Below are 13,146 nucleotides of genomic sequence, written 5' to 3'. Positions count from 1 at the left end.
GCGGCGCTATGCAATTTTTTGCCGCTGGCAAAAAACGTTCCTCTCTGCGTCCTGTGCAGCCGCCGGAGTGACGATTTTTGCCGCAACCGGCAGAAACCGGATCAAACGCGAGTACATGCGGCACAATCCGGCGCTAATAAAAGTCTGAGGAAAAACCGCACCCGGCAGCAAAAAAAAAAAAACAAAAAAAAAAACGGATGCGTTTTTTCTGCAAAGCGCCGGATTGTGCCACACAGCAAAAATCTGATGTGTGAAAGCAGCCTAAGGGGGTGGAAAAATGCAAACATGGATTCCAGAGAAATTCATGTGTTTTTTTTTTTTTATGCAATTTTTGACCCAGGTGGTGCGGGTCTTTTGACTTCATTGTAGTTTGGTCCAGATTTCAAAGGGAATCCACAACAAAGAAGCGACATGTCACACATTTGGAGAAAAAACAAAATAAAGTGTATGAACAGCAATTTGGTTTTCCCCATGAAATCTTCAGGAGCTTATTCATTCAGAATGTTTTTAAAAGGTTTTCAATGTGAATTTTTATGCAGAATCTATGAGAACATACCCTAACCAATGCGGAGATTGACGTTCTGTTGGGTTAGACAGCCAAAAGAAATTGTGACTGTAATACATGAAACCCCCAAGGGGGTGAACATTTTTTTTTGTTGGCCCTATACATATATATAGGCTTGTGTGTGATTTGTATGCCTCCGCTGCATACAGAGCGCACAATGATACACGAGGACCCGGCCGCGGACTGATTTATGCTCCTCTGGAATGACTTCTTTCATTCAGTTCTCCTGCCTCTCGAGGGCTCATGACTCAGGTGGGCTGTAAGGCAGAAAATGAGGCAGCCCAGAAAAAAAGCCATAGATCAGCCGCAGGCCAGGTTCTGGGCATGAATCAGTAACCAATGTCCTATCTGCCTATTCCGAAAACACAGGGCAAATAAATACAAAGTGTCAGGAGCTTTGGACGCGCTCGCCCTTGAGATAACACAGTGTTTATACTATGAGACCTCTCCACCGAGTCATGTGAGGGGATTCTGAGACTACAAGCTATACATAGAGCATGCTCCGTATATACTCACCTACAGAACACGTGCTCGCAGCCACCTAAACACACCGGCTCCTTTAATAATGACGAACTGTAAGAAATAAAGAACAAATAAGAATAACTATAATGCTGCACACTCAGCTCTGCTATTCCAAGATATGGGCGACACAGCAGACAACGCGGGGACCCACAGACGTGGCGTTACGGCCGCTCTGCACATCGGTGAGGCTCGTTTTTACTCTTTTGCTGTAATTGCTACGAAGGGAGAAAACATATTCATTTGCCAATTTGCGGAGCTTCTTGACAACCTACTTGACAAAACACATCTGACACTCTCAGCCTCTTGCCATCAATTTTCATTTGTCCATATTGTGCTGGAGTGAATTTAGTAAGAAAGCGGGTGGAAGAGCTGCCGAACCAATTACTGTCATGCAGACAATATTGCGCCACACTTAACTATTTCAGCACAAGAAGGGATAAGTAAAAACCAGTCCGACATGCCGAATTGTACATGAGACCAGTAATGGCGGCCGCAGTCACTGGTACCAGGGACGCAAATCCTTACAGATTACATTAGCGGCGTTGGTAAAGGAAACCGCGTTCCCCCTCCCCTCCAAAAGTCTATATTTTGTCATAAATGCAACATTTCGACCTATGAGTCTTCTTCATGCTTGATAAAGATTATCAAAGTAAAAAAACTGGGGGAAAACGGGTTTTATGCCGCGCTAGGAAACCACGAGCATCATCCACGTCTGCAAAGGGGTTGTGACTGGCACAACCCCGCCAGGTGAGTGCATTGCTTTTACCTTTTGCCATGTAAACCGAGTAAGACCCTATTGCGCCTTCTTCTCTCCCACTATAGCATCATGCTTGATAAAGACCTATTATTGGTCGAAATGTTGCACCTATGGCAGAATAGAGAAGCTTTTTTGTCTTTTTGGGGGACACACAGTCTCCTTCACTTTACTTATGGCTATTTCCAAGTGGACTCCTTGGTTCATCTGACGTGCGTCCATCTTTAGGCTTAATGTTCTACTTAAAGGTCCAGGTTTGTTTCTGCTAATCTCCCCCTTTTTTAACATACATTAACGGCGTTGTCCATAATTTTGTATATAAAATAGCATCAATCGACAAAAAGGAGTAACAGTCACTGTAGTAATCCCCTGACAATGCTGTCCTGATCCCAGATTGCTAGGCTCTAGAGATTATGAGATGTAGTAACACATGACCACTGCAGCCAATCACTGCTTTTAGAGGTGAGGCTTTTCGCCGGTTCCGGCACACGCCAGTACAGTGTATATAGTACAGTGGTAGTGCGACAAGCCGGAGCATGTGACCCGGAAGTTACAGCGCTGCCACTGTACTGTATACACTGTACTGGCGTGCACCGGAACCGGCGAAAAGCCGGATGTGTGAAACCGGCCTTAGGCTACCAGAATAATAAAAAAAAAAAAGTTATACTTACCAAATCTCCCATACAGCTATAACACTACTTCTGGGGCCGCTCATTAACCCTCATACATATTCACTGCTTCCCTCGCCCACCATCAGTCCCGGCGTCTGTGATTGGTTGCAGTCAGAGTGCGCCCCCACCCTGTGTGACCATGTCTGTGATTGGTTGGAATCACAGACTCTGTGTGCATCTATAGTGGTGTAAAAATAAATTGGCGCAGGGTCCTCCCAAATTGTGATACCAAGTGCAGATAAAGCCTACGACTAAAGGCTGCAGCCCAAGCCATGTGCTTATCTTAGCTGTGTATCAAAATAAGAGGAACCCCATGCAGCTTTTGTAAACATATGTAAATAATTTTAAAAAACGGCGTGTGGTTCCCCCAATTTTGATACCCAGCCATGATAAAGCCGACAGCAGGGGGCTGGTATTCTCAGGCTGGGGAAGCCCATGGTTATTGGGTCTCCTAGCCTAAAAATAGCAGCCTGCAGCTGCCCAGAAATGTCACATCCATTAGATGCAACAATCCTGGCACTTAACCCGGCTCATTCCAATTGCCCTGGTGCAGTGGCAATTGGGGTTATATAAGGAGTTAATGAGAGCTCACAGCTGCCACTAAGCTCTAGATTTGTAATGGGAGGCATCTATGAGCCCCCCCATTACTAATATGGTAAGTGTAAAGAAATAAACACAAACACCCCAAAAAAAATCCTTTATTTGAAATAAAATACAAAAAATAACCCTCTTTCTCCAATTTATTAATCCAAAACACCCAGTTCCGATGTTATTCACACGAGGTCCCACAACGACCGCAGTTCTGCTGCATACTGAATTGCAGCATAGGCACATTAGAAAATGTGCCTGTCCACTGTGGCTTCAGGCAGAGACTGACTGAGCCGCAGTTGTGAAAGCAATCATTTTATCTGTGGTCACAGCTGGAGGTTCCCACGGTACCCCACTTGTGACCTCAGGTGACCTCATTAAAATTAGTGACCTCACCTCAGGTGAATTCATTCAGTTTTATGAGACCTGCATTTCCTGGCAGAAAACCACATTTTTTTTGGCCAAGAGATGCAGATATGGTGCTGAAATTTATACACTATATTCCTGCACCAAATCTGCATCTTCTGGCAAAAAAACCCCACATCTAAACGTGATGCATTTTTATGCGATATTAATGTGGGTTTTTTTGCACGAAGATGCAGAAATAGTGTATAAATTTCAGCACCATATCTGCATCTCTTGGCAAAAAAAAACGTGGCTTTCTCCTAGCAGATGCAGGTTTCAATGAACTAAATGAGATCGCTGAGGTCAATTTACCTGCAGTCACAGGTGGGGCACTGCGGGAACCTCCAGCTGAGACAACAGAAACTGAGTGACATCACATTTTCTAATGTGCCTGTGCCCCGCGACTTCAGTATGTAGCAGAGCCGGGATCGTCGTGGGACCTCGTGTAGATTACGTCGGATGTGGGTGTTTGAGGTTATTAAATTTGAGCAAGAGGGTGAGGTTTTTTGTATTTTGTTTCAAATAAAGGATTTTTCCGGCGTTTGTTTTCACTTACAGTATTAGTAATGGGGAGGGGATTCTCAGACGCCTCCCATTACTAATCTAGGGCTTAGAAGCAGCTGTGAGCTGTCATTAACCCTTTATATCACCCCATCTAATGGATGTGACAATTCTGAGCAGGATGTTAATTTTAGACTGGGGGGGGGCCCAATAACCATGGGCCTCCCCAGCTTTTGGCTTTATCACAGCTGGGCATCAAAACTGGGGGAAACCGCACATCGTTTTTTAAATTATTTACTTAAAAAAAAAAAAAAAAAAGACGCATAGGACATAGGATCTTTCTTATTTTGATACACAGCCAAGATTAAGTGCACGGCTAGGGCCGTATGCTTTACCTGTGCTGGGAAATCACTGTGGGGGGACCCTACATCAATTTATACACTATAGGGGTGCATATAGCACGTGTGATTCCAACCAGACGTGGTCACACAGGATGGGGGCATGGTCTGATTGCAACCAATCACAGATGCTAGGACTGATGTGGGCATTGGAAGCAGTGAATATGAAAGAGGGTTAATGAGCGCCCCAGAAGTAGTGTTACAGCAGATTGGTAAGTGTAAGGTGCCTGCTCTAATCCCCCTAGCTCTTTCACGACATAATGTTCGCGTCCCCATAGACTTAGGGTACCTTCACACTTAGCGATGCAGCAGCGATCCCACCAGCGATCTGACCTGGTCAGGATCGCTGCTGCATCGCTACATGGTCGCTGGTGAGCTGTCAAACAGGCAGATCTCACCAGCGACCAGTGAACAGCCCCCAGCCAGCAGCGACGTGCAAGCGACGCTGCGCTTGCACGGAGCTGCCGTCTGGAAGCTGCGGAGACTGGTAACTAAGGTAAACATCGGGTATGGTTACCCGATGTTTACATTAGTTACCAGCGCACAGCTGTGTGTGCAGGGAGCAGGGAGCCGCACACACTGAGCGCTGGCTCCTTGCTCTCCTACCATAGCTACAGTACACATCGGGTTAATTAACCCGATGTGTACAGCAGCTACATGTGCAGAGAGCCGGAGCCGGCAGCACAGGCAGCGTGAGAGCTGCAGATGCTGGTAACTAAGGTAAATATCGGGTAACCACCTTGGTTACCCGATGTTTATCTTGGTTACAAGCTTACCGCAGCTGCCAGACGCCGGCTCCTGCTCCCTGCTCGCTTCATTTGTCGCTCTCTTGCTGTCACACACAGCGATCTGTGTGTCACAGCAGGAGAGCGGCTTTGAAGAAAACGAACCAGGGCTGTGTGTAACGAGCAGCGATCTCGCAGCAGGGGCCAGATCGCTGCTCAGTGTCACACACAGCGAGATCGCTAATGAGGTCACTGCTGCGTCACAAAAAGCGTGACTCAGCAGCGATCTCGGCAGCGATCTCGCTGTGTGTGAAGCACCCCTTATACCGGCAAGGGACAAAAGGACCACATCACCTGATCACGTGTCAGAACGAACAGTCCTCGCGCTCAGGTCACGTGCCAGAGCAGCACTGTAATACACACATGTCCAGTCATGTGACACCTGAGCTCCGCCCCTCTCCGGCATCAGCAGTCTGTCTCCTCCCCCTCATTAGTATTCAGTCCTGACCGCACCAATAGCGATCCCCTTGTAGTATGGCGGCGTCTCCGCTTCTATCGGTGCTCACCACACAGAGCAGCGCAGTCTGTCCTCCAGCTCCAGCAGCGCCGTCCGTGTCCGGCTCCAGTCTGAGATCTCCTTGTTCATAGCCGTGGTGTCTGCAGGACGGTTACCCGAGCGCACCTTTAATGGCATGGCGGCGGGGAGACTGCACGCAGATCAGCCGGCCAGCAGCGTGCACCGATGTGATCCGGGCGGGAACTTAAAAATGGCGCCAGAGAGCGGGAGGCGCGGCCGGGAGTGCGGCTATGATAATGTGAGGGAGGAGGATACAGGGGAACGGCCCCAGTGTGCGAGGAAACCAGCGACCAATCACAGCGCGGCTTCTATTATCACTCTGTGCTGTGAGGATGAGAGCGCCGCTCTGATTGGACCCCTGTGATGGAAGTCCACACTGCAGTATAGGGGAGAGGTCCTGTGTGGGGTCTGTCCACACTGCAGTATAGGGGAGAGGTCCTGTGTGGGGTCTGTCCACACTGCAGTATAGGGGAGAGGTCCTGTGTGGGGTCTGTCCACACTGCAGTATAGGGGAGAGGTCCTGTGTGGGGTCTGTCCACACTGCAGTATAGGGGAGAGGTCCTGTGTGGGGTCTGTCCACACTGCAGTATAGGGGAGAGGTCCTGTGTGGGGTCTGTCCACACTGCAGTATAGGGGAGAGGTCCTGTGTGGGGTCTGTCCACACTGCAGTATAGGGGAGAGGTCCTGTGTGGGGTCTGTCCACACTGCAGTATAGGGGAGAGGTCCTGTGTGGGGTCTGTCCACACTGCAGTATAGGGGAGAGGTCCTGTGTGGGGTCTGTCCACACTGCAGTATAGGGGAGAGGTCCTGTGTGGGGTCTGTCCACACTGCAGTATAGGGGAGAGGTCCTGTGTGGGGTCTGTCCACACTGCAGTATAGGGGAGAGGTCCTGTGTGGGGTCTGTCCACACTGCAGTATAGGGGAGAGGTCCTGTGTGGGGTCTGTCCACACTGCAGTATAGGGGAGAGGTCCTGTGTGGGGTCTGTCCACACTGCAGTATAGGGGAGAGGTCCTGTGTGGGGTCTGTCCACACTGCAGTATAGGGGAGAGGTCCTGTGTGGGGTCTGTCCACACTGCAGTATAGGGGAGAGGTCCTGTGTGGGGTCTGTCCACACTGCAGTATAGGGGAGAGGTCCTGTGTGGGGTCTGTCCACACTGCAGTATAGGGGAGAGGTCCTGTGTGGGGTCTGTCCACACTGCAGTATAGGGGAGAGGTCCTGTGTGGGGTCTGTCCACACTGCAGTATAGGGGAGAGGTCCTGTGTGGGGTCTGTCCACACTGCAGTATAGGGGAGAGGTCCTGTGTGGGGTCTGTCCACACTGCAGTATAGGGGAGAGGTCCTGTGTGGGGTCTGTCCACACTGCAGTATAGGGGAGAGGTCCTGTGTGGGGTCTGTCCACACTGCAGTATAGGGGAGAGGTCCTGTGTGGGGTCTGTCCACACTGCAGTATAGGGGAGAGGTCCTGTGTGGGGTCTGTCCACACTGCAGTATAGGGGAGAGGTCCTGTGTGGGGTCTGTCCACACTGCAGTATAGGGGAGAGGTCCTGTGTGGGGTCTGTCCACACTGCAGTATAGGGGAGAGGTCCTGTGTGGGGTCTGTCCACACTGCAGTATAGGGGAGAGGTCCTGTGTGGGGTCTGTCCACACTGCAGTATGGGGGAGAGGTCCTGTGTGGGGTCTGTCCACACTGCAGTATGGGGGAGAGGTCCTGTGTGGGGTCTGTCCACACTGCAGTATGGGGGAGAGGTCCTGTGTGGGGTCTGTCCACACTGCAGTATGGGGGAGAGGTCCTGTGTGGGGTCTGTCCACACTGCAGTATGGGGGAGAGGTCCTGTGTGGGGTCTGTCCACACTGCAGTATAGGGGAGAGGTCCTGTGTGGGGTCTGTCCACACTGCAGTATAGGGGAGAGGTCCTGTGTGGGGTGTCCACACTGCAGTATGGGGGAGAGGTCCTGTGTGGGGTGTCCACACTGCAGTATAGAGGAGCGGTCCTGTGCGGGGCCTATTCACGTTGTGTTCTGCGGTATAGAGGAGCGGTCCTGTGCGGGGCCTGTTCGCGTTGTGTTCTGCGGTATAGAGGAGCGGTCCTGTGCGGGGCCTATTCACGTTGTGTTCTGCGGTATAGAGGAGCGGTCCTGTGCGGGGCCTGTCCACACAGCACTGCAGTATTGGGGAATGGTCCTTTTCGGGTCTTGTTCAATGGGCCTGCTTAATAGGTTAGCAGCACTATGCTGGGCCTGTTCACACTGTGCGCTGCTGTATAGGGGAGCGGTCATGTGCGGGGTTCATCCACACAGTGCTGCGGTTTAGAGGAGCAGTACTGTGCGGGGCCTGCTCATCACACTGTGAGCTGCAGTATAGGGGACCAGCCATGTGCTGGGCTTGTCCACGCAGTCCTGTGATATAGGGGAACAGTCCAGTGTGGGGCCTGTCTGCAGTATAGGGGAACAGTGGTGTCCGGGGTCTATCAATGCACACTGCAATATTGGGAAGCGGTCCTGTCCGGGGCCTGTCCGCACAGCACTGCAGTATTGGGGAGCTGTCCTGTTCTCCGGGCAGGCTGCTTTATAGGAGAGCGGTCCTGTTTGTGACCTGTCCCTGCACAGGATCATTTTCCTATATTGCAGTACAGTGTGATCTGTTCAAACGGTGTGCTGCAATATAGGGGAGCAGTCCTGTCCAGGGCCTGTCCACACTGCGTGCTGTAGTACAGGGGAGCAGTCCTGTGCAAGGCCTTTACACACAGCACGCTGCAGTGTAGATGAGCGTTCCTGTGTGGTACATATCCACATGGTGCAATGCAATGTAGGTGAGCAGACCTATGCAGGGCCTGGCCAGACAATGCATTGAAGTATAGGGGAGCGGTCCTGTGTGGGACCTGTCCTCATGTCGCACTGCAGTATAGGGGAGCAGTCCTGTATATGGCCTGTCTGCACGGTGCACTGCAGTATATGGGAGCGGTCCTGTGCGGTGCCTGTCCACATGGTGCACTGCAGTATATGGGAGTGGTCCAGTGCGGGGCCTGTCCACATGGTGCACTGCAGTATATGGGAGTGGTCCAGTGCGGGGCCTGTCCACATGGTGCACTGCAGTATATGGGAGCGGTCCAGTGCGGGGCCTGTCCACATGGTGCACTGCAGTATATGGGAGCGGTCCAGTGCGGGGCCTGTCTACACAGAGCTGGGGCGGTGAATACTTCTCAAAGCTCTGCTCATCATCTGGAGACAATCCACCGGTGTGACAGCTTGTGTCCACCTCACTAAGGAACTGAGTATAAGAAAACCACGTCCCACTCTACCCGCACTATGCCCGTGGATTCCTCTCCTAGAGCAGATTTTTTTTTCCCGTACAGGACCTTTTAAGAGGAGATTTATTCTGTTATATATTCAGAAAAAAAGTTTGTTTTTTTCCTTTTTATACTATATCATTCACTTTTTTTTTCTGTCTCGCGCCCTGTCTCACACTCCTTGATGAGTCAACTGAACAATCAAACATCTGGCTCCGTTCTTTAGAAAGATCCATTTCTTGCCACTACGGCTTCCATCTATCACGCATCCATTGTATCATGTAGATATGTTGTACATTTCTTGTGTGAGACATCCCATTACCATTCCTTTTTAAGATGCATGCGCCCTATTACAGCATTTACTATGTGGACAACCGTATTGGACAGACTAAGAAAACATCACTCCAGTGTTTTTATTTTTTTATTTTTTTTATTTCACTTCTGGTGTAGTGATTTTAATGTAAGTCCCCTGCCCCTGATATGTATTCTCCCTCCGGTGTCTTCATCTTCTATTGCCGTTGGTCTTCTGTACTTTGTGATCTGCTGGCAGCTCCATTGTTTCAAAGTAGCAATGTACCCAGGGGATCCACAGTATCAACCGTAAATAGCTGAATTCAGGCAAAGCAAAAGGTGCAAGTATAGGAGACCTAAAACATAACTTTTAATAGAGTGCAATTAAAAAGTGAACCCAAGCTCACTAAGGGTGAGTAAAAACAAACAAACAGTAGCAATGATTACTTTCATGCTATACATAGGGCTAAAAAATAGCCCAAGTCATCTCACCCTCTTTGGACGTATTTGATGGTCCATCTTGGGATTACTCTGTGTAGGATAGGATAATAACAACAGGTATTTCGCTCGGCCATAAGCATGGCTGTGCATCCTGACATTTATCCATACGTTTTTGTCCCTCTGTGTGGTGCTTCCCTTGCTTTGCCCTCTTATGTCTCAGCCTGCAGTAGTGGTATTTTCTGCAGATCATTTCTGTTTGTCTTGTTCAAAAAGCTGCTTTTACCATCTCCCGTGTAGGGGACTACCTTTTGATCTCTTGCTTTATTAACCGAAAACAAAAAAGGCCTTCTATGGATGGGTCTGTGTTTTGACTAATATCAATATACATAAGCTGCCGGTATAGCCACGTTTACCCACCATGTTTGGGCTTTGAGCCAGCATGGATCTATTATACAATGACGCTATGCTGGTTGAACCGGAGCATGTTTACGTTGCGATGGCAACGCGCTCTGTGTTCTATTTTGTGTAAACCAGCAAGCGTCGCTCTCCAGGACGTGACGTCACCTGGTGAGGCCGTGCCCGCCCCGTTGCGACGCAGCGACTGATGACGCGTGTTTCCGGTCCCGATGTCTTTTGGGAACGCGCGTCATCGGCCACTATGGTGCTTCTGCGCATGCGCCGGTTTATAAAAGGAGCCCGCTCCCGGACGCAGAGCACGGCACTTTTGAAAAAGTTTGGTCCTGACGCACGCTTATGTGCGGTGAATCGGGCAGTAAGATAAGCCTGCTCTATATGCTTATTTGGGCTTAAAGTGTATTTTTGTTTTGATTTAGAGTATTTTTGGGCATGACAATATGGCCACATAAGATGTACATGGGCCGTACCCTATAATCTTCACCTGGACTCCCCTGATGATTGTTCCCCATGAAACGCGTTGGGAGTGAGTGTTTCTTGACTGTTTGGAGGTGACCCCTCCGTGGCACAACTGTGGGATTTGATGAGTTGGTGGACAGCTCCCCTAATAAGCCTTGATGCCTTTCTAAAGTTGCCCTTTTCATCTCTGCAAGACCGGGTAAGATCGTTCCCTTCTGGGATTTAACCTCGATACCCGTATGCTTAATATATCTATGTATACTCTGGACACACTTTCTTTTAGTTGGTGATTCCTCCGGCTATAGGAGTGGAAAGAAATGTGTGTTAGTCCATAGTCATTCTACACCCTGGCAGCCCGTTTTGGGTGGCATTCTCAAATGAGGTTTGAGGCTAGCATTGCCGCATCATATTACCAGTGGTGAGATGACTTGGGCTATTTTTTGGCCCTGTGTATAGCATGAAAGTAATCATTGCTACTGTTTGTTTGTTTTTACTCACCCTTAGTGAGCTTGGGTTCACTTTTTAGTTGCACTCTATTAAAAGTTATGTTTTAGGTCCCCTATACTTGCACCTTTTGCTTTGCCTGGATTCAGCTATTTACTACGGTTGATACTGTGGATCCCCTGGGTACATTGCTACTTTGAGTTGAATTTAACTTTAGACGGTAGAGGAGGAGAAGAAGAATCTCACTAGCCTGGAGGATTCTCTCAAGGAACATATAGACATCACTCGCAAATTTAATGGCGAAGGAGACTTTGCTAATAAAGAGCTAGTTCTGCAAGGTGTCATAGAAAAATTCCAATACAAATTAAAAGAAAGAAAACATAAATTTTATATAAGGGACCTGCAGGATTTCAAGGAAAATAGAGTATATTTTCCTTTTGACCAATCGCAACATTAGGCATAGTGAGACTGATATCTCCTCAATGGACGCCGAGCTTTGAGACTCGGAGACCAGAAATAACCCTTTCAGACCCCCACAACAATATAAAAAACAGAGAGGTAGAGGAAGATCCAATTACAGGGCAGCTTCACAGAATTTTGGCAACAATGGGGGGGAGGTTTAGACAACCAATATCACCTGAGGAGCAAAGGACAACTCAACCCGTAATTATGAGCGGGGCTCCTCAGGTGATAAACTTGTCTTCTAGATCCCTCTCTGAGATGGATTTATCCATTCTAAACAAGAGTCTGTCTTTTGTGCCGACAACCGATTTTGATGAGTTTGAGGCAATTAAAGATCTGCATCTTTTCAAGACTCCTCAAATGGAAAAAAAAAATTGGTAGACAAACGGAAAAAACGTCGGCTGAGCTGGGAATTCCAGGAGAACTCCTTGAGGATGTGAAATTGCTTTTCCACCTTGGGGATACCAACCCAAACGATTTTGGTGAAGGCCCTTTCACAAATTTGAGAAATAAGAGTGTTAAGATGCCTCCTGTTAGGACAGAGATTGACGCGATCGATATTTTTGTTAACTTGGTGACTGAAGACGTTAGAAACAGCATGGGGATACGTAGGAGCCACTATAATTTGACCAAAACAGAGATGCTCAGTCTAAAAAGCCTAGAGAGGGACTCCAGTATCACCATAAAACCCTCGGACAAAGGGGGGGAATGTGGTGATACTGGACTCTAGTGACTATAAGGAGATTTGTTTGAAGATCCTTAGTGACAAATCATGTTATGCCAAGTTGGACTCCAATCCGCTTCTGGGGTACAAGGAAGAACTAAAGATCCTATTGCGGGAGTTTTTGGAGTCTAACATTATTGCTAAAAATGAATTTGAGTATCTTTTACCTATTTTTCCAGTGGTGGCGACCTTCTACATTTTACCCAAAGTGCATAAGGGTTTAAACCCCTTGAAAGGTCGCCCCTTGTCTCAGGTATAGGTGGCCTAACGGAAAGACTGAGTATTTATGTCGATAAAATTCTGCGACCCTTCGTGCTGTCCCTTAATTCCTACCTTAGAGATACTACAGATTTCTTACGTCGAATAGAGGATATATTTCTGGAGGAAGGTATGCTCTTATGCAGTATCAATGTAGAGGCGTTGCACTCGTCTATTCCGCACTCGGCAGGAGTGGGAGCTGTCAAACACTTTTTGGAATCAAGAGGAAGTCAGTTCTGCCAACATAATGACTTTGTCATCAAAGCACTTGAATTTTCCCTGACCAGGAATGTTTTCACCTTTTGGAGGGAGGTTCTTTCACCAGCTCAGGGGGACCGTGATGGGGAGTTGCTGTGCCCCCTCGTATGCTAATCTCCTCCTGGGCTGGTGGGAGGAAACTGTGGTGTTTGGGGGGCCTTCTGGATACCGAGGACGTCGTCCTATGGCTGAGGTACATAGACGATGTCTTCGTTATCTGGAAGGGTCAAGTGTGTGATATCCATCGCTTTATGGCTAAATTGAATGACAACAGTATTGGCTTGAGGTTTACCAGCGAAATTGGCAGGGATAGACTGGCTTTCCTTGATGTGTTGGTGGATAAAGGGCCGGACGGCCGTCTTGTCACCACCAGCTTTAGAAAAGCTACATCCTCTAATTCCC

At 48.6% G+C, this 13,146-nt stretch overlaps 1 protein-coding gene across 2 annotated transcripts in view; it reads right to left on the bottom strand.

The window, feature by feature from the left end:
- The window catches only part of BARD1 (BRCA1 associated RING domain 1), a 74,284-nt gene extending 68,378 nt beyond the window's left edge, over positions 1–5,906 (bottom strand). For both annotated transcript variants that reach the window (XM_075318947.1, XM_075318948.1), the window contains exons 1-2: positions 5,696–5,906; positions 1,082–1,138 (exon numbers count right to left, since the gene is read on the bottom strand). In XM_075318947.1, coding sequence (XP_075175062.1) covers positions 1,082–1,138; positions 5,696–5,823 — 185 coding nt within the window. In that variant the 5' untranslated portion in view covers positions 5,824–5,906. The remainder of the gene's footprint in view (positions 1–1,081; positions 1,139–5,695) is intronic.
- Between the last annotated feature and the right edge of the window lie 7,240 nt (positions 5,907–13,146).

Source organism: Anomaloglossus baeobatrachus, chromosome 7 (genome assembly GCF_048569485.1).
Source record: "Anomaloglossus baeobatrachus isolate aAnoBae1 chromosome 7, aAnoBae1.hap1, whole genome shotgun sequence".
NCBI lineage: Eukaryota > Metazoa > Chordata > Amphibia > Anura > Aromobatidae > Anomaloglossus > Anomaloglossus baeobatrachus.
The sequence above is the reverse complement of the archived record's forward strand: the minus strand, read 5'-3'. Positions and strand labels throughout refer to the sequence as shown.